The sequence below is a fragment of the Hyla sarda genome, chromosome 1 (genome assembly GCF_029499605.1).
Source record: "Hyla sarda isolate aHylSar1 chromosome 1, aHylSar1.hap1, whole genome shotgun sequence".
Taxonomy (NCBI): Eukaryota; Metazoa; Chordata; class Amphibia; order Anura; family Hylidae; genus Hyla; species Hyla sarda.
The window spans coordinates 604,826,285-604,849,342 of NC_079189.1; the positions used below are offsets into that span (position 1 = coordinate 604,826,285).

At 45.0% G+C, this 23,058-nt stretch overlaps 2 protein-coding genes across 2 annotated transcripts in view; one reads left to right on the plus strand and one right to left on the minus strand.

Moving 5' to 3' along the window:
• LOC130295939 (zinc finger protein 160-like) overlaps positions 1-23,058 on the minus strand; it is a 115,581-nt gene that overhangs the window by 74,255 nt on the left and 18,268 nt on the right. The gene's annotated exons all lie outside the window — the stretch shown is intronic.
• The window catches only part of LOC130296555 (oocyte zinc finger protein XlCOF6-like), a 121,419-nt gene that overhangs the window by 3,122 nt on the left and 95,239 nt on the right, over positions 1-23,058 (plus strand). The window contains exons 3-7 of the mRNA XM_056548204.1: positions 5,085-5,224; positions 5,649-5,828; positions 9,925-10,051; positions 10,135-10,196; positions 12,315-12,708. Coding sequence (XP_056404179.1) covers positions 5,147-5,224; positions 5,649-5,828; positions 9,925-10,051; positions 10,135-10,196; positions 12,315-12,708 — 841 coding nt within the window. The 5' untranslated portion in view covers positions 5,085-5,146. The remainder of the gene's footprint in view (positions 1-5,084; positions 5,225-5,648; positions 5,829-9,924; positions 10,052-10,134; positions 10,197-12,314; positions 12,709-23,058) is intronic.

Sequence of the window (23,058 nt, forward strand, 5' to 3'; positions counted from 1 at the left end):
ATATGTTTAACTTTCTGCCACCAGTTGATTTAAAAGAAAAAAGGTTTTCACCGGAGTACCCCTTTAATGGTCTTTTACATCACTGGTGCACTTTATTTGCCTTGGTAATCTTGCTATATGTTCATTCATTTATTTGATTTAAGCCTAAAACGCTATTCTGTGTGTACTGGTTTATACCACGCCCCTATGCTCCTGATGAACCCAATGACTTGGGGGAAACGCGTTGGGCTGACAGTTTATTGTCTTTTAGTGCAGGGATTGACAAAGGGGTAGACCGGGGCAGGGGTCGTCCTTATTAGGATCCCTGAGCGAGTAGGGGTAGTCCTCACTACATCTCCCCTGTCAGGGTGCAGTAGGGCCACAGCCCTAGCCGTATTCTTCCCCCTCCCCGTGGTATGAGTTTATCTCTACCCCCGGCTCTCCCTGACTATTTTGTCTACTACACCATATGTTTTGTCTCATGCTGGCTGACACCTACGCCTCTGAGTCTTCATATTGTGAGACATTGGGGGAGATTTATCAAAACCTGTGCAAAGGAAAAGCTGCCCAGTTGCCCATAGCAACCAATCAGATTACTACTTTCATTTTGCAGAGGCCTTGTTGAAAAGGAAAGAAGCGATCTGATTGGTTGCTATGGGCAACTGGGCAACTTTTCCTCTGGACAGGTTTTGATAAATCTCCCCCTAAGTATTTCTCACAGAAAAGGATTGCAGTAACACATGTTTTGCTATACACATGTTTATTCTCTTTGTGTGTATTGGAACTAAACCAAAAAAGGGAGGAAAAAAAGCAAATTGGACATAATGTCACCAAACTCCAAAAATGGGCTGGACAAAATTATTGGCACCCTTTCAAAGTTGTGGATGAATTAGATTGTTTCAAGCATGTGATGCTCCTTTATGGGGCAAGTAACAGGTGTGGGCAATATACAAATCACACCTGAAAGCAGATAAAAAGGAGAGAAGTTCATTTTTAGTCTTTGCATTGTGTGTCTGTGTGTGCCACACTAAGCATGGACAACATAAAGAGAAGAGAACTGTCTGAGGACTTGAGAACCAAAATTGTGGAAAAATATCAACAATCTCAAGGTTACAAGTCCATCTCCAAAGATCTAGATTTGCCTTTGTCCACAGTGCGCAACATTATCAAGATGTTTGCAACCCATGGACTGTATGAAGCTAATCTCCCTGGGTGTGGACAGAAGAGAAAAACTGATGAAAGGTGTCAATGCAGGATAGTCCAGATGGTGGATAAGCAGCCCCAAACAAGTTCCAAAGATATTCAAGCTGTCCTGCAGGCTCAGGGAGCATCAGTGTCAGCCCCAACTATCCTGTACGCCCTGAGCCCGGTCCTGGTGTTTAAAACGGGGTCATGCCGTGACCTCGCATCACACCGGGTCGGTCTCGGCTGCTTATGATAGCCGGGACCCTGGGCTAATAGCGCGCGGCACAGATCGTTGTGCCGCGCTATTAACCCTTCAGACACGGCGATCAGATGCGGTTGATCGCCGCGTCCAAAATGAAAGTAAACACTTCCCGGCAGCTCCGTCGGTCTGATCGGGACTATCGCGATAAAATCGCGATGTCCTGATCAGCTAGGACGTGAGCGGAGGCCCCCTTACCTTGCTCCGTCGCGTCCGATCGGTGTTTGATTGCTCCAAGCCCCTATTACGCTGATCCAAAGCTATGGCTTTGCAGGGATCAGGGTAAAAGATCAGTGTGTGCAGTGTTATAGCCCCCTATGGCAGCTATAACACTGCAAAAAAAAAGTTAATAAAGGTCATTTAACCCTTTCCCCAATAAGTTTTAATCACCCCCCTTTTCCCATAAAAAAAACCTGTGTAAATAAAAATAAACATATCATTAATTAAACCGTACGGTCAATGGCGTACGCGGCAAAAAATTCCAAAGTCCAAAAAAGCGTATTTTTAGTCACTTTTTATATCATAAAAAATGAATAAAAAGTGATCAAAAAGTCCGATCAATGCAAAAATGGGACCGCTAAAAACTTCAGAACACGGCGCAAAGAAAGAGTCCTCATACCACCTCATAGGCGGAAAATAAAAAAGTTATAGGGGTCAGAAGATGACAATTTTAAACGTATAAATTTTCCTGCATGTAATTTTTAGATTTTTTCCAGAAGTACGACAATATCCAACCTATATAAGTAGGGTAACATTTTAATTGTATGGACCTACAGAATAAAGATCAGGTGTCATTTTTACCGAAATATTTACTGCGTAGAAAGTTACAAAATGGCGTTTCTTTTTTCAATTTTGTCGCACAATGAATTTTTTTTCTGTTTCGCTGTGAATTTTTGGGTAAAATGACTAATGTCACTGCAAAGTAGAATTGGTGACGCAAAAAATAAGCCATAATATGGCATTTTATGTGCAAAATTGAAAGGGTTATGATTTTTAGAAGGTGATGAGGAAAAAATGAAAATGCAAAAACAGAAAAACGATGAGTCCTTAAGGGGTTAAATGAAATGCTATGGCAGGAGACCCAGGAGGACCCCACTATGGAGGAGACCCAGGAGGACCCCACTATGGAGGAGACCCAGGAGGACCCCACTATGGAGGAGACCCAGGAGGACCCCACTGCTGACACAGAAACATAAAAAAGCAAGACTACATTTTGCCAAAATGAACTTGAGTAACCAAAATCCTTCTGGGAAAACGTCTTGTGGACAGATGAGACCAATATAGAACTTTTTGGTAAAGCACATCATTCTACTGTTTACCGAAAACGGAATGAGGCCTACAAAGAAAAGAACTCAGTACCTACAGTGACATATGGTGGAGGTCAATGATGTTTTGGGTTGTTTTGCTGCCTCTGGCACTGGGTGCCTTGAATGTGTACAAGGCATCATGAAATCTGAGGATTACCAACGGATTTTGGGTCGCACTGTACAGCCCAGTGTCAGAAAGCTGGGTTTGTGTCCGAGATCTTGGGTCTTCCAGCAGGACAATGACCCCAAACATACGTCAAAAAGCACCAGAAATGGATGGTAACAAAGCGCTAGAGAGTTCTGAAGTGGCAGCAATGAGTCCAGATCTAAATCTCATTGATCACCTGTGGAGAGATCTTAAAATTGCTGTTGGGGAAAGGCGCCTTCCAATAAGAGAGACCTGGAGCAGTTTGTAAAGGAAGAGTGGTCCAACATTCCGGCTGAGAGGTGTAAGAAGCTTATTGATGGTTATAGGAAGCGATGGATTTCAGCTATTTCTTCCAAAGGGTGTGCAACCAAATATTAAGATAAGGGTGCCAATTATTTTGTCCAGACCATTTTTGGAGTTTGGTGACATTATGTCCAATTTGCTTTTTTTCCTCCCTTTTTTTGGTTTAGTCCCAATACACACAAAGGTAATAAACATGTGTATAGCAAAACAGGTGTTACTGCAATCCTTTTCTGGGAGAAATACTTCATTTTCTTGAAACATTTCAGGGGTGCCAACATTTACGGCCATGACTGTATGTATGTGAGTATGTGTGCACGTGTGTGTATCTATATATATATATATATATATATAAAACTCAACGTATGTGTGTATGTGTGTATGTGTGTATGTTCCAGCATCACGTCCAAATGGCTAAAGATATTAACATGAAACTTGGCCACATGTTACTTATATGTCAACAACAAACATAGGATAGGTGATTTAACCCTTACTCACCCCCATTTGCCAGGGGCGGGGTTTATGTTTAAAGTCCCATACAAGTCTATGGGAAATATATGTTACTGCATAACTTCCAAACGGCTGGAGATATTTCCATAATACTTGGTCACATGTCACTTATATGTCCACCTAAAATATAGGATAGTTAATTTAACCCTTAACTACCCCCATTTGTGAGGGTCGGGGTTTTTGTTTAAAGGGGTTCTCCAGTGCTTAGACATCTTATCCCCTATCCAAAGCATAGGGGATAAGATGCCTGATCGCGGGAGTCCCGACGCTGGGGACCCCCGGGATCATGCACGCGGCACCCTGTTTGTAATCAGTCCCCAGAGCGTGTTTGCTCCAGGTCTGATTACCGACGACCACAGGGCCAGCGGCGTGTGACATCACGCTCCGCCCCTCAATGCAAGCCTATGGGAGGGGGCGTGACAGCTGATTACAAACGGGGTGCCGCGTGCAAGATCTCAGGGGTCCCCAGCGGTGGGACTCCCGGGATCAGGCATCTTATCCCCTATCCTTTGGATAGGGGATAAGATGTCTAAGCACCGGAGAACCCCTTTAAAGTCCCATGCAAATCAAAGGGAAATGTATGTTCCCACATAACTTCTGTACGGCTGGAGATATTTCAATTCCTGGTACACATATTACGAGATCGGGATAGGAGGTAGGGAGACCAGGACAGGATATGAGGACAGGATATGAGGACAGGAAAGGAGGTCAAGATAGGAGGTCGGGATAGGAGGTAGGGAGACCAGGATGGGATATGAGGACAGGATAGGAGGTAAAGATAGGAGGTCGGGATAGGAGGTCGAGATAGGAGGTCGAAATAGGAAGATGGGATAGGAGGTCAGGATAGGAGGTCGTGATAGGAGGACGAGATATGAGGACGGGATAGAAGGTCGGGATAGGAGGCCGGGATAGGAGGTCAGGATAGGAAGTCGTGATAGGAGGTCAAGATAGCAGGTCGGGATATGAAGAAGGGATAGGAGGTCAGGATAGGAGGACGGGATAGGAGGTCAGGATAGGAGGTCTAGATAGGAGGACGGGATAGGAGGTCGAGATAGGAAGACAGGATAGGAGGTCGGGAAAGGATGTCGAGATAGGAGGTCGGGATATCAGGACGGAATGTGAGGATGGCATATGAGGACGGGATATGAAATCAAAAGATTCCTCCTTTGTTTATTTTCCTCCCCAACAAGGATTAGGAAGGAAAAACCGGGCAACGCCGGGTACTCAGCTAGTATATATATAAAATGTATGTGTGAGCACCCTCACACAGAACAACTTGTCTGTACACGGCTCTGTCCATGGAGAAATTAGAACATTATAGAACAAAATATAGAACAAAAAAAAAAAAAAAGAAGATTTGGTACAGTTTATAATCGTCTCCTCTTCTTCCCTTCAGGTTTCTCCAACCCAGGATCCTCTGCTGATATCTTCTATATAAGAGAAGTTTTCTGATCAACCATGGAGAGAGACAGGAACAAGATGGCCGACAGGATAATAGACCTCACCCTACACATACTCTTCCGGCTTACTGGAGAGGTGAGGGATTCTGGGAGTTATGTCACATGACCTCATTCTTATCTATGTAATAACAGATGGATATGACTGGAGAGGTGAGGGATTCTGGGAGTGATGTCACATGACCTCATTCTTATCTCTGTAATAACAGATGGATATGACTGGAGAGGTGAGGGATTCTGGGAGTGATGTCACATGACCTCATTCTTATCTCTGTAATAACAGATGGATATGACTGGAGAGGTGAGGGATTCTGGGAGTGATGTCACATGACCTCATTCTTATCTCTGTAATAACAGATGGATATGACTGGAGAGGTGAGGGATTCTGGGAGTGATGTCACATGACCTCATTCTTATCTATGTAATTACAGATGGATATGACTGGAGAGGTGAGGGATTCTGGGAATGTATGTAGTGATATTAATGTGTCTCTCCATACACAGGATTACACAGTAGTGAAGAAGTCCTCTAGTGGGCGCTGTCGGGCCCCTGTGTGTGAAGGACGGGGAAGAACCCTAAGCCCAATCTCAGGGCCCCCACCTCACCCCCTGATACATGAGGAAATGGATGAACAGAAGATCCTAGAACTGATCAACAAGATGATGGAGCTGCTGACTGGAGAGGTGACCCTGCTGGGAATGCTGGGACATTATACAGTAATGGAGGGGTCTGGTGATGACTGGAGAGGTGACACTGCTGGGACATTATACAGTAATGGAGGGGTCTGGTGATGACTGGAGAGGTGACACTGCTGGGAATGCTGGGACATTATATAGTAATGGAGGGGTCTGGTGATGACTGGAGAGGTGACACTGCAGGGAATGCTGGGACATTATACAGTAATGGAGGGGTCTGGTGATGACTGGAGAGGTGACACTGCTGGGAATGCTGGGACATTATACAGTAATGGAGGGGTCTGGTGATGACTGGAGAGGTGACACTGCTGGGAATGCTGCGACATTATACAGTAATGGAGGGGTCTGGTGATGACTGGAGAGGTGACACTGCTGGGAATGCTGGGACATTATATAGTAATGGAGGGGTCTGGTGATGACTGGAGAGGTGACACTGCAGGGAATGCTGGGACATTATACAGTAATGGAGGGGTCTGGTGATGACTGGAGAGGTGACACTGCTGGGAATGCTGGGACATTATACAGTAATGGAGGGGTCTGGTGATGACTGGAGAGGTGACACTGCTGGGAATGCTGGGACATTATACAGTAATGGAGGGGTCTGGTGATGACTGGAGAGGTGACACTGCTGGGACATTATACAGTAATGGAGGGGTCTGGTGATGACTGGAGAGGGGACACTGCTGGGACATTATACAGTAATGGAGGGGTCTGGTGATGACTGGAGAGGTGACACTGCTGGGAATGCTGGGACATTATACAGTAATGGAGGGGTCTGGTGATGACTGGAGAGGTGACACTGCTGGGAATGCTGGGACATTATACAGTAATGGAGGGGTCTGGTGATGACTGGAGAGGTGACACTGCTGGGACATTATACAGTAATGGAGGGGTCTGGTGATGACTGGAGAGGTGACACTGCTGGGAATGCTGGGACATTATACAGTAATGGAGGGGTCTGGTGATGACTGGAGAGGTGACACTGCTGGGACATTATACAGTAATGGAGGGGTCTGGTGATGACTGGAGAGGTGACACTGCTGGGAATGCTGGGACATTATACAGTAATGGAGGGGTCTGGTGATGACTGGAGAGGTGACACTGCTGGGAATGCTGGGACATTATACAGTAATGGAGGGGTCTGGTGATGACTGGAGAGGTGACACTGCTGGGAATGCTGGGACATTATACAGTAATGGAGGGGTCTGGTGATGACTGGAGAGGTGACACTGCTGGGAATGCTGGGACATTATACAGTAATGGAGGGGTCTGGTGATGACTGGAGAGGTGACACTGCTGGGAATGCTGGGACATTATACAGTAATGGAGGGGTCTGGTGATGACTGGAGAGGTGACACTGCTGGGAATGCTGGGACATTATACAGTAATGGAGGGGTCTGGTGATGACTGGAGAGGTGACACTGCTGGGAATGCTGGGACATTATACAGTAATGGAGGGGTCTGGTGATGACTGGAGAGGTGACACTGCTGGGACATTATACAGTAATGGAGGGGTCTGGTGATGACTGGAGAGGTGACACTGCTGGGACATTATACAGTAATGGAGGGGTCTGGTGATGACTGGAGAGGTGACACTGCTGGGACATTATACAGTAATGGAGGGGTCTGGTGATGACTGGAGAGGTGACACTGCTGGGAATGCTGGGACATTATACAGTAATGGAGGGGTCTGGTGATGACTGGAGAGGTGACACTGCTGGGACATTATACAGTAATGGAGGGGTCTGGTGATGACTGGAGAGGTGACACTGCTGGGAATACTGGGACATTATACAGTAATGGAGGGGTCTGGTGATGACTGGAGAGGTGACCCTGCTGGGAATGCTGGGACATTATACAGTAATGGAGGGGTCTGGTGATGACTGGAGAGGTGACACTGCTGGGACATTATACAGTAATGGAGGGGTCTGGTGATGACTGGAGAGGTGACACTGCTGGGAATGCTGGGACAATATACAGTAATAGAGGGGTCTGGTGATGACTGGAGAGGTGACACTGCTGGGACATTATACAGTAATGGAGGGTCTGGTGATGACTGGAGAGGTGACACTGCTGGGACATTATACAGTAATGGAGGGGTCTGGTGATGACTGGAGAGGTGACACTGCTGGGACATTATACAGTAATGGAGGGTCTGGTGATGACTGGAGAGGTGACACTGCTGGGACATTATACAGTAATGGAGGGTCTGGTGATGACTGGAGAGGTGACACTGCTGGGACATTATACAGTAATGGAGGGGTCTGGTGATGACTAGAGAGGTGACACTGCTGGGACATTATACAGTAATGGAGGGGTCTGGTGATGACTGGAGAGGTGACACTGCTGGGACATTATACAGTAATGGAGGGGTCTGGTGATGACTGGAGAGGTGACACTGCTGGGACATTATACAGTAATGGAGGGGTCTGGTGATGACTGGAGAGGTGACACTGCTGGGAATGCTGGGACATTATACAGTAATGGAGGGGTCTGGTGATGACTGGAGAGGTGACCCTGCTGGGACATTATACAGTAATGGAGGGGTCTGGTGATGACTGGAGAGGTGACACTGCTGGGAATGCTGGGACATTATACAGTAATGGAGGGGTCTGGTGATGACTGGAGAGGTGACACTGCTGGGAATGCTGGGACATTATACAGTAATGGAGGGGTCTGGTGATGACTGGAGAGGTGACACTGCTGGGAATGCTGGGACATTATACAGTAATGGAGGGGTCTGGTGATGACTGGAGAGGTGACACTGCTGGGAATGCTGGGACATTATACAGTAATGGAGGGGTCTGGTGATGTCTGGAGAGGTGACACTGCTGGGAATGCTGGGACATTATACAGTAATGGAGGGGTCTGGTGATGATATAGAGATGACACTGCTGGGACATTATACAGTAATGGAGGGGTCTGGTGATGACTGGAGAGGTGACATTGCTGGGAATGCTGGGACATTATACAGTAATGGAGGGGTCTGGTGATGACTGGAGAGGTGACACTGTTGGGAATGCTGGGACATTATACAGTAATGGAGGGGTCTGGTGATGACTGGAGAGGTGACACTGCTGGGAATGCTGGGACATTATACAGTAATGGAGGGGTCTGGTGATGACTGGAGAGGTGACACTGCTGGGACATTATACAGTAATGGAGGGGTCTGGTGATGACTGGAGAGGTGACACTGCTGGGAATGCTGGGACATTATACAGTAATGGAGGGGTCTGGTGATGACTGGAGAGGTGACACTGCTGGGACATTATACAGTAATGGAGGGGTCTGGTGATGACTGGAGAGGTGACACTGCTGGGACATTATACAGTAATGGAGGGGTCTGGTGATGACTGGAGAGGTGACACTGCTGGGACATTATACAGTAATGGAGGGGTCTGGTGATGACTGGAGAGGTGACACTGCTGGGACATTATACAGTAATGGAGGGGTCTGGTGATGACTAGAGAGGTGACACTGCTGGGACATTATACAGTAATGGAGGGGTCTGGTGATGACTGGAGAGGTGACACTGCTGGGACATTATACAGTAATGGAGGGGTCTGGTGATGACTGGAGAGGTGACACTGATGGGACATTATACAGTAATGGAGGGGTCTGGTGATGACTGGAGAGGTGACACTGCTGGGAATGCTGGGACATTATACAGTAATGGAGAAGTCTGGTGATGACTGGAGAGGTGACCCTGCTGGGAATGCTGGGACATTATACAGTAATGGAGGGGTCTGGTGATGACTGGAGAGGTGACACTGCTGGGACATTATACAGTAATGGAGGGGTCTGGTGATGACTGGAGAGGTGACACTGCTGGGATATTATACAGTAATGGAGGGGTCTGGTGATGACTAGAGAGGTGACACTGCTGGGAATGCTGGGACATTATACAGTAATGGAGGGGTCTGGTGATGACTGGAGAGGTGACACTGCTGGGAATGCTGGGACATTATACAGTAATGGAGGGGTCTGGTGATGACTGGAGAGGTGACACTGCTGGGAATGCTGGGACATTATACAGTAACACCACTGGAGGTGTCGGGGTGATGACTGTATCATTGTGTGTCAGGTTCCTATAAGGTGTCAGGACGTGGCGGTGTATTTCTCCATGGAGGAGTGGGAGTATGTAGAAGGACACAAGGATCAGTACAAGGATCAGGTGATGATGGAGGATCAGCAGCCCCTCACATCAGCAGGTAATAGACATGACTATATACACACGTCCTCTCATTATTTGTATGTAAAGAATGAATTCAGTCTCTGTATGTGTTCCCTACAGTCAGATCCAGTAAGAGAACAGCAGCAGAGAGGTGTCCCCGTCCTCTTCTTCCACAGGATCAGGTAGATGGAGATATTCCCTATGATCTGTAGAAGGGCTGTGAAGCTCTTGTGTTCAGTCTTGTTTTATCCTACAGTATTATATGCTTTATACTTGTGGAATGAGAAAGGTGGAGATGACAGGATAAAGCCGACCATAGACATTACATGTTGTCTGGATCTTCTCACAGTTTTCTGGCTATGGAGACTGCTGGTTGGAATAAGGAACCAACAGGTTGGATTTATACCCATCTGATCCTTTATTTATCCCGAGACAAACCCCAGAGGTGTCTGGCAGGAGCTGATCTCCTCCACTGACACAACCTGAAGCCTGTCTAGCCATGGGGGATATACACTGATCAGCCATAACAATAAAGACAAATATCAGCTGCTGTATGCAAGGTAATGCCCAGGAAGTGGGATTGTGAGATATAGGCCTGGAAAGTGGATGACATTCCGCTCTACTACCTGGCTACCATTTCTCTGCATAAAAATCTATGCAGAGTGGAGCACAATGCCCAGGACAACAATGATGCTATTCCTGGGGGGGGGGGGGGGGGGGCAGGATTTTAAGGCATCTAAAATCCTTGAAGATTATTACTGCAAATCTCTGCATTCTATATGTGGTTCAACGTGGATACAAAATAGAATTGTCTCCCCACCCTCAAGGAAATTTGTGGTCCTCTAAACATCTTCCAAAAATTTACAGTCAGAAATAGTAAAGAAAGAGAATAAAAAGAAAAAAAAGACATGGTCGCACATCTACAACATACACAGTGATCTAAGGCTTCTCAGCAAAATGTATTAAAACTAACAGGAGGTTCGTATACTTGATGATGGTGAAGTGCAAGCCCGCCAGCCACGTCACGGCCACCTGTAATTAGCGGGTCCCTAACATCCCTAGCATAAAATGGCAACCACCAGCGGCACAACGCCAATGTCCACAGGGGGAATATCCTTTTGGCAGAGCAGCCCCAATGCCGCTCGACCAGACCCTGGGCCGCGCCACCCCACAGACATGGCGCAGCATCAGTGTGAACAGGTGACAAAACACACTTGCCATGTGTTCAAAGACTGAAAGACTGCCAGAAAAACAGGGCCTTATGCAGTTTCCTGCCAATTTAACTAGGCCTGGGCCCATTTAAGGGTGTGGCACTATAACTTATCCCCTATCCTTTGGATAGGGGATAAGTTATGTTTCTCTACAGAACTCCTTTAACCCAATCTTGAAAATCGTCTGGTGCCGAAACCCCGGATTTTTTTTAGGTAAGTCGGGATTTAACAATTTAAACCAAATATCCCCATCCCTCATTGTTGCAAATTTTTCCATTATAGCCTACAGGAACTTTATCATCGCTCTTGGTCCTTATGAAAGTCTTGCAGATCCTTACCCTTTTTTCCTGCTTCCAGCACTTTAAGATCTTGTAGTTGACTTCATGCCTAAAATATCCCTCCCCTTTACAGATGTCATTGTCACCAGATAATCAATGTTATTCACGTCACCTCTAGTCTTCTGGCTTATCTGTGCATGTGTTTTTAAAAGTTATATATCCGTAACCTAACATCTATGTCCAGCTTATAGGAGACCTACAGCTATGGGGCTCAGATAATTCCTCCTGTCATTAAAAGAGTAGTCCAGTGGTGACCCAGTGGTGAACAACTTATCCCCTATCCTAAGGATAGGGGATAAGTTTGAGATCGCGGGGGGGATCCGACCGCTGGGGCCCCCTGCGATCTCCTGTACGGAGCCCCGAAAGAGCCCGCGGGAAGGGGGCGTGTCGACCTCCGCACGAAGCGGCGGCCGACACGCCCCCTCAATACAACTTTATGGCAGAGCTGAAGCGCTGCCTTCGGCAATCTCCGGCTCTGCCATAGAGATGTATTGAGGGGGCGTGTCGGCCGACGCTTCGTGCGGAGGTCGACACCAGCTATCTGGCCGAAGAGCAGGGCCCCCGTACAGAGAGATCGCAGGGGGCCCCAGCGGTCGGACCCCCGCGATCTCAAACCTATCCCCTATCCTTAGGATAGGGGATACGTTTTTCACCAATGGACTACCCCTTTAAGTCATATTAATTATATCTTCTGCTCATATAAAACTTTTTAGTTGACTTCTCCTACTGCTTGATAACTTTTCTTTAACAGTTTATGAATCCGGAAGAAGATCTGAACAATATTAATTCTCTAGAGACAGATGTGAGCGGTGATGAGCAGTATAAGGAGAACATTCCTATGGGGAAAGGTCTGATCTATATTAATGCTACAGACATAAAGGAGGAAGAAGAGACAGATGTGAGCGGTGATGAGCAGTATAAGGAGGACATTCCTACAGGGAAAGATCTGATGTATATTAATTCTACAGACATAAAGGAGGAAGAAGAGGAGACAGGTGTGATCGGTGATGAGCAGTATAAGGAGGACATTCCTACGGGGAAAGCTCTGATCTATATTAATGCTACAGAGATAAAGGAGGAAGAAGAGACAGATGTGAGCGATGATGAGCAGTATAAGGAGAACATTCCTACAGGTGACCGCCCAGGTTAGTAGTAATGACTAAATGCAGAGAAGAGTCACATATTGTACTCCGTCACCGGCTACAATTGTGCGTGAAATATATTAACTTCTCTGTCCTGTCTGTATTTTGGCTGAATTGAGAAATATACAGGTTATCCAGCAAAATCATTTGACTGCCTGATAAAACAAAAAATCCTGTACCCCCTCCCCCTAGATACTCAGCATTGACCCTTTTAGATAATGGGGTCAGAGTTGAGATTTAAAGTGGGCACTCCACCCCTAGACAACTTATCCCCAGCGGTAAGACCCCCACGATCTCTGTCCAGCACCCAGCGTTCGTTTAGATGTCACTGCCACGCCCCCCACCCCACCCCTGAAAAAGTTGTAGAAGTCAGAATAGAGGAGGGGCTGTCTTATATTTCTTTTTTTGTTAGTTTTTTTTTTTTTTCCGTCCCCATAAGGGACTATTGTAAGCAATCATTGGATTGCTTATACTGATCAATGATTAATGCTATAACATTGATCATTTAGATCAGTGTTCTGCTATTACAGTCTGGTTGAGGCTTTATTAGCAGAACCAATATGGTCTGCAAAGAGGCCTTCAGAAGGTCTCCGCCCGCCTTTTTACCTGATCGGCACCCCACAGTTGTGTCGCAAGGGGGGGCAGATTGGTCACTTGAATCCCACGACGCACATCATTTGTCCATTTATATTCCACAATTGCTATTGATTGTTTGCCATTGGCTGTCCGGGCATGCTGGGAGTTGAAGTTTTGTAACATCTGGAGGGTCACAGTTTGAGACCACTGATCTAGCCCTTTGGTGGAGTGCATGTTTAAAACGGAGGCAAACACTCCCCTCTATATACAATGGAAAACCCCAAATTTATTAGCAATTTCAAAAAGTTTAACAAGTGTCCAGGTGCATCCTGCCATGGCTGTGCCTACAATTGTTTTTAAATGGGTATTGTCACAAAGAAAAACTTTTGATATGTTCTGAATACATATTAAAAATTTCTAACAGTCGGGGTCAGACCCCGACCAATCAGGAAAAGTAGGCAGGAGCAGTGCGCTCTGAGCACGTTCTCTCCCAGCTTTGTGTCGTGTCCTAGAGACAGTCACATAATGTACATCTATGGGACAGTCTCTTTTATATGGGTATATCACTCAAAAATAATCAAATGTGTGTTATTCTTGGCAGATGACTGTACCAGGAGATCAGAGGAGAATCTTATATCTTCATATTATAAAGCAGATGATGATATCACACAAGATACATATGAAGAACATTCCATTATCCCAGATACACCCTCAGCCCTTCACAGACAAGATCTGTCATCTCATCCTGTTATACCCGTCCTGTCTTCTGATCCATCACAGACTGTTGTGCAAAATAAAAGTAATAGAACAAGTAGTGAACACCAGAAAACTCACACAAGAAAGAAGTCATTTTTATGTTCCGAATGTGGGAAATGTTTTACTCGGAAATCAAATCTTGATAAACATCAAAGAACTCACACAGGGGAGAAGCCATTTTCATGTTCAGAATGTGGAAAATGTTTTAGTCTAAAATCTACTCTTCTTGAACATCATAGAACTCACACAGGGGAGAAGCCATTTTCATGTTCAGATTGTGGAAAATGTTTTACTCAGAAATCACATGTTATTAGACATCAAAGGACTCACACAGGGGAGAGGCCATTTTCGTGCTCAGAATGTGGGAAATGTTTTTCAGCCAAATCACAATTTTTTAGGCATCAGAAAATTCACACATAAGAGAGGCTATTAACATGAACTGTATGTGAAAATTCTTTTAACAAAATATCCGATTTCCCGTCAAAGAAAATAATTTTGTCCAAAATGTGGAAAAGGTTATTACTCACAAATCGCATCTTTATAAATAAACTGGAGAACAAAGAATTAACTTCTTGGAGACTTCTGGGTGTATATGTTATCCCCTATGTTCAGGATAAGTGTTTGATTGCGGGGATCCGACCACTGGGACCCTCTGTGATCTCCTGTACGGGGCCCCAGCTCGGCCCCGACTCTGATGACCTTTCGCACCCAGACCGTAAGCTAGTCAAAAAACGCCCCCTTCACAATAAACGACATTTGGTATTTTTTTGTGTTTACATAATTGACCACGCAATTTAATTAAGATTTTTTTTGAATAGTTTGGATATTTATACACGCGGTGTTTGTTTGTTTTTGTTTACATTATGTTATTTTTAAAGAGAAAATGGGGGTGATTTAAACTTTAGGAAAGGGCTTATCTAAATTTATTAATATATATATATATATATATATATATATATATATATATATATATATATATAAATTAGTAGAAATCCGCAGCACACAAAATGATGAAAAGTGCAAAAAAATGAAATTTATTCCATATCTTGGTGAAAGTTACAGCGACGTTTCAACCAGCTCTCCTGGTCTTTCTCAAGCATGGAGAGCTGGTTGAAACGTCGCTGTAACTTTCACCAAGATATGGAATAAATTTCATTTTTTTGCACTTTTCATCATTTTGTGTGCTGCGGATTTCTACTAATTTATCTACATATGGACCATTGACCAGGGTTCGGTTCTGCGTGCACCATACTACCTTGTTTTTGGGGTGCTGCTTCCCTTGGATTGCTATATTATATATATATATATAATTACACTTTTTTCACTATATTTAGCTTTTCCCCATAGGCTATAACATAACACTGAATAATTCTGTTCCATAGAACAGCATTGATCAGTGTTATCGGCGCTCCATTGCTTCAGCTTGCCATGGCTTCGTGGAGCACTGGAGTGCCAATAGGATGGCAAGGTAGGAACCCTCCAACTGTCCTCTCAGATGATTGGGACCCTGTGTTTTCACAGCGGGTCTCCCGATCGACTCCACTAAGCAGGTGGGATCAGATATTTTAGATGCCACAATCAACTTTGATTGTGGCGTCGAAAGTGTTAATGCCGGACGTCACCCTTGGATGTCCCGCTATGGAGCACGCGTGTCACAGAACGGTAGCAGGCACAGGGAGTGCGTTTATCCCCTGCCTCCTTAAGGGGTTAAAAAATTATAACTTTTTGTATAAAAATCTTGTCCTCCTATGACCCCTATAACAATAATTTTTTCCGTATACGGGGATATTTAAAGATAATTTTTTGCGCTGTGATCTGAAGTTTTTATTGGTACCATTTTTTGTTTAGACTTTTTTTTTCCAGATATATGAATTAATCAACAATCATCAATTGTGGATTTGGGTATTTTCTTTTATTTTTTTCCTCACGTTTACACCATTCACTGTGGGGTTCCATTAACATTATATTTAAACATTTCTGGGATGTTATCTGGCATTTGGAAATGTTTACATTTACGCCATTGATCGTGCAGGATCAGTAAGAATTTAACCCCTTAAGGACGCAGGGTTTTTCCGTTTTCATTTTTTCGTCATCACTTTCTAAAAATCATAAAGCTTTCAATTTTGCACATAAAATTCCATATTATGGCTTATTTTTTGCGCCACCAATTCTACTATGCAGTGACATCAGTCATTTTACCCAAAAATCCACAGCGAAACGGAAAAAAAATTCATTGTGCGACAAAATTGAAGAAAAGTGTCATTTTGTAACTTTTGGGGGCTTCCGTTTCTACGCAGTGCATTTTTCGGTAAAAAGAACACCATATCTTTATTCTGTAGGTCCATACTGTTAAAATGATCCCCTACTTATATAGGTTGGATATTGTCGTACTTCGGAAAAAAATCATAACTACATGCAGGAAAATTTATATGTTAAAAATTCTCATCTCCTAACCCCTATAACTTTTTTATTTTTCTGCCTACGGGACATTATGAGGACTTATTTTTTGCGCCATGTTCTGAAGTTTTTATCAGTACTATTTTTGTATTGATCTGCCTTTTTGATTGCTTTTTATTAATTTTTTCATGATATAAAAAGGTGACCCCGTTTTCAACACCGGGCGTAGGGCGTACAGGTACACCCTACGTCCTTGTTAATAGTTTAGACTATTTTACACACGGTGATACCAAATACGTTGGCATAAAGGACTTAGGACGTACTCATACGCCCCCGTTTCCGAGTCCTTAAGGACTGAGGACGTAGGAGTATGTCCTGTCCATTCCGTCCCCCCGCCGCTAGCCGGAGGTGAGCCGGTGCACGATACCTGCTGATATCGATCAGCAGGCATCGCGGCATATCGCCCAGGGGGGTTATGATGACCCCCCATGTCAGCGATCGCAGCGCACCGCTCGTCAATTCAGACGAGCGATGTGCTGCGATTCCGTTCCCCGCCGCTCGCCGGGCGGGGATCATAGCCGGATGTCTGCTGATTCCAAAGTGGCCACACCAATCACAGTGTAATGGGAGGGGATGGTGGGGGCTAGGAGCATGTTGCTCCGATCTGCCCGCCATTCCACAGAGATCTGGCGAGCAGGACGGAGCCCCGTGCTGCCCACCATCCCCTCAGTTAAAAAAAAGTGCCCCTTGCCCCCTCTTTCTGTGGCCCCTTGGCACAGAAATCCCCCAGGGTTAGCTTTAGATTAGGTAGGGACAGGTTAGGTTTTCAGCGCACATCAGTGGGTGTCCGGGGGTCCGTAGCACCTTTAGCTGCGTGACCCCGGCCCTGCTGGCTCGCTGCAGTCTACCGCCAGTGTTTTTTTTTTTTGGCGCAGATCCTTTTTTTTTTCTTTTTTTCCCCTAAGCGTGGATGCGGACCCTCTTAGTTATAAAAGAGCGGTCCGCCACCGTTTGTTAAAGCCCACCCGCCGCTGATGATAATTCTGGGTTTCGGTTAACGCGTTTTGTTTTTTTTTGCACCCATAGGCGGTTCGTGCCACCAGTAGCAGGCGTGTACTGTGTGGACGGACCGTACCTGTGTGTGCAGCCTGTCCAACCGCTGTCAGTGATTTTTCACTGATCAGCGTTTTTTTTTTTTTTGGTTCAGGTGGGTGCATTTTTTTCGGGGTAAAGCGTTTTTTTATTTAATTTTTCTGTTTTTTTTTGTGTGGGGGTCTGTGTACAAGCTACCAGCCACTGTTCTGGGCTGAGTGGCCGGACCCTCCACTGACTTCTGCGCCCCCTGCCGCCACAAGCGCTAATTAGTGCGCACACCACTGATTAGATAAATGCTTTTTTTTTGGCGCAGGGCTTTTTTGCGCTAGAAGTCCCCTTTTTAAAAAAAAAAAAAAAGTCCCATTTTTATTTTATATTTTTTTCTGTTAGGGCGGGTTAGTTTAGTTAGGTTAGGGGGGGTTAGGGTGGTAGTCTCGCACTACACAACACACAGCACATACACAAATAAAGTTTTCCCCCACACACACACAAACGTATCCCCATTAGAGTAGGGAAATGGCCCGCAAAGTGTTTTCGGCGGAGGAGGCATATGCCATAATTGCCTCCGAGAGTGGCTCAGAGGACGATGAAGACCCCACCTTCCTTATTTCATCGTCCTCCTCATCATCTAGTTCTGATGATGAGCCACCAAGGCACCGCAAACCTCCTCTGCCCTTGACCCTGTGCCCCATGCTAGTATGAGTCCCCCTGGCGCTCATACTAGTGAAGCCCCCAGCCAAAATCACTGGTACATCATACCGGAGAACTTGTCTGGACTTGTCTGCCAGCAGACGACGAGCCCGTGATTCCTGAGTTTGTTGGCGACTCAGGAATCAAAATTAACATTGTCGGTTTCACTGAAATGGACTTTTTCTGTCATTTTTTCAGTGACGACTTTGTTAATTTGATGGTTACACAGACGAATCTGTACGCCCAACAGTTCGTCGCCGCTAACCCGGGCTCATTTTTAGCTAGACCCGGTGGCTGGACTCCAGTCGATGCAGCCGAAATGAGGACCTTTTGGGGCCTCCTGCTGCATATGGGTCTAGTTAAAAAACCCAGTGTTAGGCAATATTGGAGTGGGGACATCCTTTACCAGACCCCGCTCTACAATATGGCCATGACACGTCCCCGGTTCGAGGCCATTCAGAGATGTTCGCATTATGCTGATAATGCGGCATGTCCCCCCCCCGAACTGAAAAAAATATAACTGTATAATATCAGGCCGGTCATCAATCACTTCGGGGCCCGATTTTGGGAGGCCTATGTCCCGGGGCGGGAGGTCTTTATTGATGAGTCTCTCATCAGCTTTAAGGGGAGACTCAGCTTCCGGCAATACATCCCGACCAAGCGAGCGCGGTATGGCGTGAAGATGTGTAAACTTTGCGAGAGTACCTCCGGGTACACTTGCAAGTTTATAGTATATGAGGGACGAGATTCCCGTTTTGAACCCCCAGAATGTCCCCCCACTCTGGGTGTTAGCAGGAAAATCGGTTGGGGCCTTTTGCACCCATTGCTAGATAAAGGTTACCACCTTTACGTGGATAACTTTTATATTAGTATCCCCCTCTTCACGTCCCTCGCTGCCAGGTCCACGGTCGCTTGTGGGACAGTCCGGAAGAATCAAAGAGGCCTTCCTTCCTATCCCCTGCAGACTCCTATCCCCCGGGGTGAGTCCCGTGCCTTTTCCCATGAGAACCTGTTGTTGGTCCGGTATAAGGACAAGAGGGATGTCCTTATGCTCACCACAATTCATGGGAATGGCAGCACCCCTGTCCCTGTGCGAGGTACCGAGGGACCGGTCCTCAAGCCCGATTGTATTCTGGACTACAATCGGTATATGGGAGGAGTTGATCTTTCTGATCAAGTCCTGAAACCATATAATACCATGTGGAAAACACATGTATGGTATAAAAAGGTTGCGGTCTACATGGTACAGGTTGCCATGTACAACTCTTTTATACTGTACAAGTACGCTGGCAACACTGGGACATACCTGGAGTTCCAAGAGGTAGTTCTAAGGGCCCTCATCTTTGGTGAGCGGGTCAGAGCACCTCTGGAACTTCAGAGCACCTCCCTGGATCGTCCCCGGGCCAACACTTTCCAGGTGTGATCCCCAACACTGGAAGGACGGGACGAACCCAGAAGAAATGCAGAGTGTGTCACAAGAAGGGAAGACGGAGGGACACCACCACTTAATGTGACACTTGACCCGATCATCCGGGCCTCTGCATAGGCTGCTTCAGGGAGGATCACACTTCCATGGAGTACTAAATTTTCCATCCTTTGCCCTAATTTTCATTCCCCAGAATTCGGCTCCAATGTACCAGTAGAGTATACATTGACTTCCAAATTTCAAACCAAAACACCCCCCTACCCCCAAAAAAAAAAATCCCAAAACCTTTTTCCCGATACCCCAATATCTTTTTTTTTCTTCTTCCCCCTAAAAAATGGGTCATGAGACACAGAGTCAACTGCATTGGAGGTTTGCAGTTGCCTCAAATGCGCAACGCTCTCTCTCCCCACCTGAGCGGGTTGCGCATTTGAGGTTACAGAATAGGGACGGCCCCACACATCCCCTTCCCAGAATGATGATTCAGAGTATAGGGTTTGGGGCGTGCATCATTTTTACTTTTGGCTGTACTCTGGGTCATCATTCTGGGAAAATAATTGGCATATCAGTACTAAAATTGCAATTTTCTTCCCCCCATAGTACACTTCATCCATTCCTGGAAAATAAATGAAGGGAACACCCGTCTGTTCCAAATCTCCACTTCACCCTATACACCTTCCCTATGGGGTGTACTGTTTGTAATATTCTCACATGTGGGTGTTCCTTTCTTGTATTTTCCTCTGAATGTATGTAACTGTTAGGTCCGTAACAAACATCCGCCTCAAATGCGAAGAGTTCTCGCTGAGCTCTGTCGTATTTCCAGGCGACAATTCGGAGTCACATGTTAGTTGTTTCCAGAAAGATGAAGCAGAGCATAGGTTGAAAATTGCAATTTTCAAAAGCTACCCTTCATCCATTCCTGGAAAATAAATTTAGGAAACACCCGTGTGTTCAAAATGTCCTCTTTACCCCTATACCCAATCCTCAGGGTGGGTACTTTCTGTAATGGTGTCACATGTGGGTGTTTCATTTTTGTATTTTCCTCGGAATGTATGTAACCGTCAGCTACTGATATGCCATAGGCCACAAATACAAAGTGACCTCTATGACTTCTGAGCCTTGTTGTGCGCCCGTCCAGCACGTTACCCCATATGTGGATGTATTTTTATAGTCAGGGGGAAAAGCCCTCAAAAATTTGTAGCCCAATATCTCATATTACCCCTTGTGAAAAATTTAAAAAATTGGGTAACCCCAGCATTTTAGTGTAAAAAAAATCAAATTTTTCAATTTATGGCCCACTTTTCAAAAAACCTATGAGGTGTTATTTCCCACTGTACCTCTTGTTACGTTCATTGAGGGGTTTAGTTTCTAAAATGGTGTCACATGTGTTTTGTTTTTTTTTCTGTTGGGGGCTTTATAAATGCACATGACCCCCGACTTCAATTTCAACAAAATTTTCACTTATTCTATTCTGTGCATTGTAGTGCGTCCACAGAGCAATTTACATCCACATATGAGGTTTTTTTTTTTCTCAGACAAAATTGTTCTACAAATTTTGGGGGCCTTTTGCCCTATTACCCAATGTGAAAATGAAACATTTGGGGTAACACTATCAATATAGTGCAAAAAAATCTAATTTTTCACTTTTACGGCCCACTGTTCAAAAAACCTGTGAGGTGTAAGTACTCACTGTAACACTGTTACGTTCCCGGAGGGGTCTAGATTCCAAAATGTAATGCCATGTGTTTTTTTTTGCTGTCCTGGCACCATAGGGGCTTCCTAAATGCGGCATGCCCCCAAAGCAAAATTTGCTTCCAAACAGCCAAAATGTGACTCCTTCTCTTCTGAGACCTGTAGTGCGCCAGCAAAGCACTTCTCACCCCCATATGGGGCGTTTTCTGAATCGGAAGAAATTGGGCTTCAAATTTTGGTGGGTAATTTCTGCTTTAACCCTTTGTAAAAATGTAAAATTTTTGGGAAACCAAGCATTTTCGGTAACATTTTTTTATTTATTTTTTACGTATGCCAAAGTCGTTAAACCCCTGTGGGGTATTAAGGTACACTTTACACCTTGTTACGTTCCCCAATGGGTCTAGTTTCCAAAATGTGATGTCATGTGTTTTTTTTTTTTGCTGTCCTGGCACCATAGGGGCTTCCTAAATGCGGCATGCCCCCAAAGCAAAATTTGCTTCCAAACAGCCAAAATGTGACTCCTTCTCTTCTGAGACCTGTAGTGCACCAGCAAAGCACTTCTCACACCCATATGGGGCGTTTTCTGAATCGGGAGAAATTGGGCTTCAAATTTTGGGGGGTAATTTCTGCTTTAACCCTTTGTAAAAATGTAAAATTTTTGGGAAACCAAGCATTTTCGGTAAAATTTATTTATTTATTTTTTACATATGCCAAAGTCGTGAAACCCCTGTGGGGTATTAAGGTACACTTTACACCTTGTTACGTTCCCTAATGGGTCTAGTTTCCAAAATGTGATGTCATGTGTTTTTTTTTTTGCTGTCCTGGCACCATAGGGGCTTCCTAAATGCGGCATGCCCCCAGAGCAAAATTTGCTTCCAAAAAGCCAAAATGTGACTCCTTCTCTTCTGAGACCCGTAGTGCGCCAGCAGAGCACTTTTCACCCCCATATGGGGTGTTTTCTGAATCGGGAGAAATTGGGCTTCAAATTTTGGGGGGTATTTTCTGCTATTATCCTTTTTAAAAATGTAACATTTTTGGGAAAACAAGCATTTTAGGTAATTTTTTTTAACATTTGCAAATGTCATGAAACACCTGTGGGGTATTAAAGCTCACTTAATTCCTTGTTACGTTCCTCAAGGGGTCTAGTTTCCAAAATGTTATGCCATGTTTTTTTTTTTTTTTGCTGTTTTGGCACCCTAGGGGCTTCCGAAAGGCCCCCCAAAAACCATTTCAGAAAAATGTTCTCTCCAAAATCCCCTTGTCGCTCCTTCCCTTCTGAGCCCTCTACTGCGCCCGCCGAACACTTTACATAGACATATGAGGTATGTGCTTACTCGAGAGAAATTGGACTACAAATACTAGTAAAAATTTTCTCCTTTTTACCCCTTGCAAAAATTCAAAAATTGGGTCTACAAGAACATACGAGTGTAAAAAAATGAAGATTGTGAATTTTCTCCTTCACTTTGCTGCTATTCCTGTGAAACACCTAAAGGGTTAAAACGCTGACTGAATGTCATTTTGAATACTTTGGGGGGTATAGTTTTTATAATGGGGTCATTTGTGGGGTATTTCTAATATGAAGACCCTTCAAATCCACTTCAAAACTGAACTGGTCCCTGAAAAATATCGAGTGTGAAAATGTTGTGAAAAATTGGAAAATTGCTGCTGAACTTTGAAGCCCTCTGGTGTCTTCCAAAAGTAAAAACTCGTCACTTTTATGATGC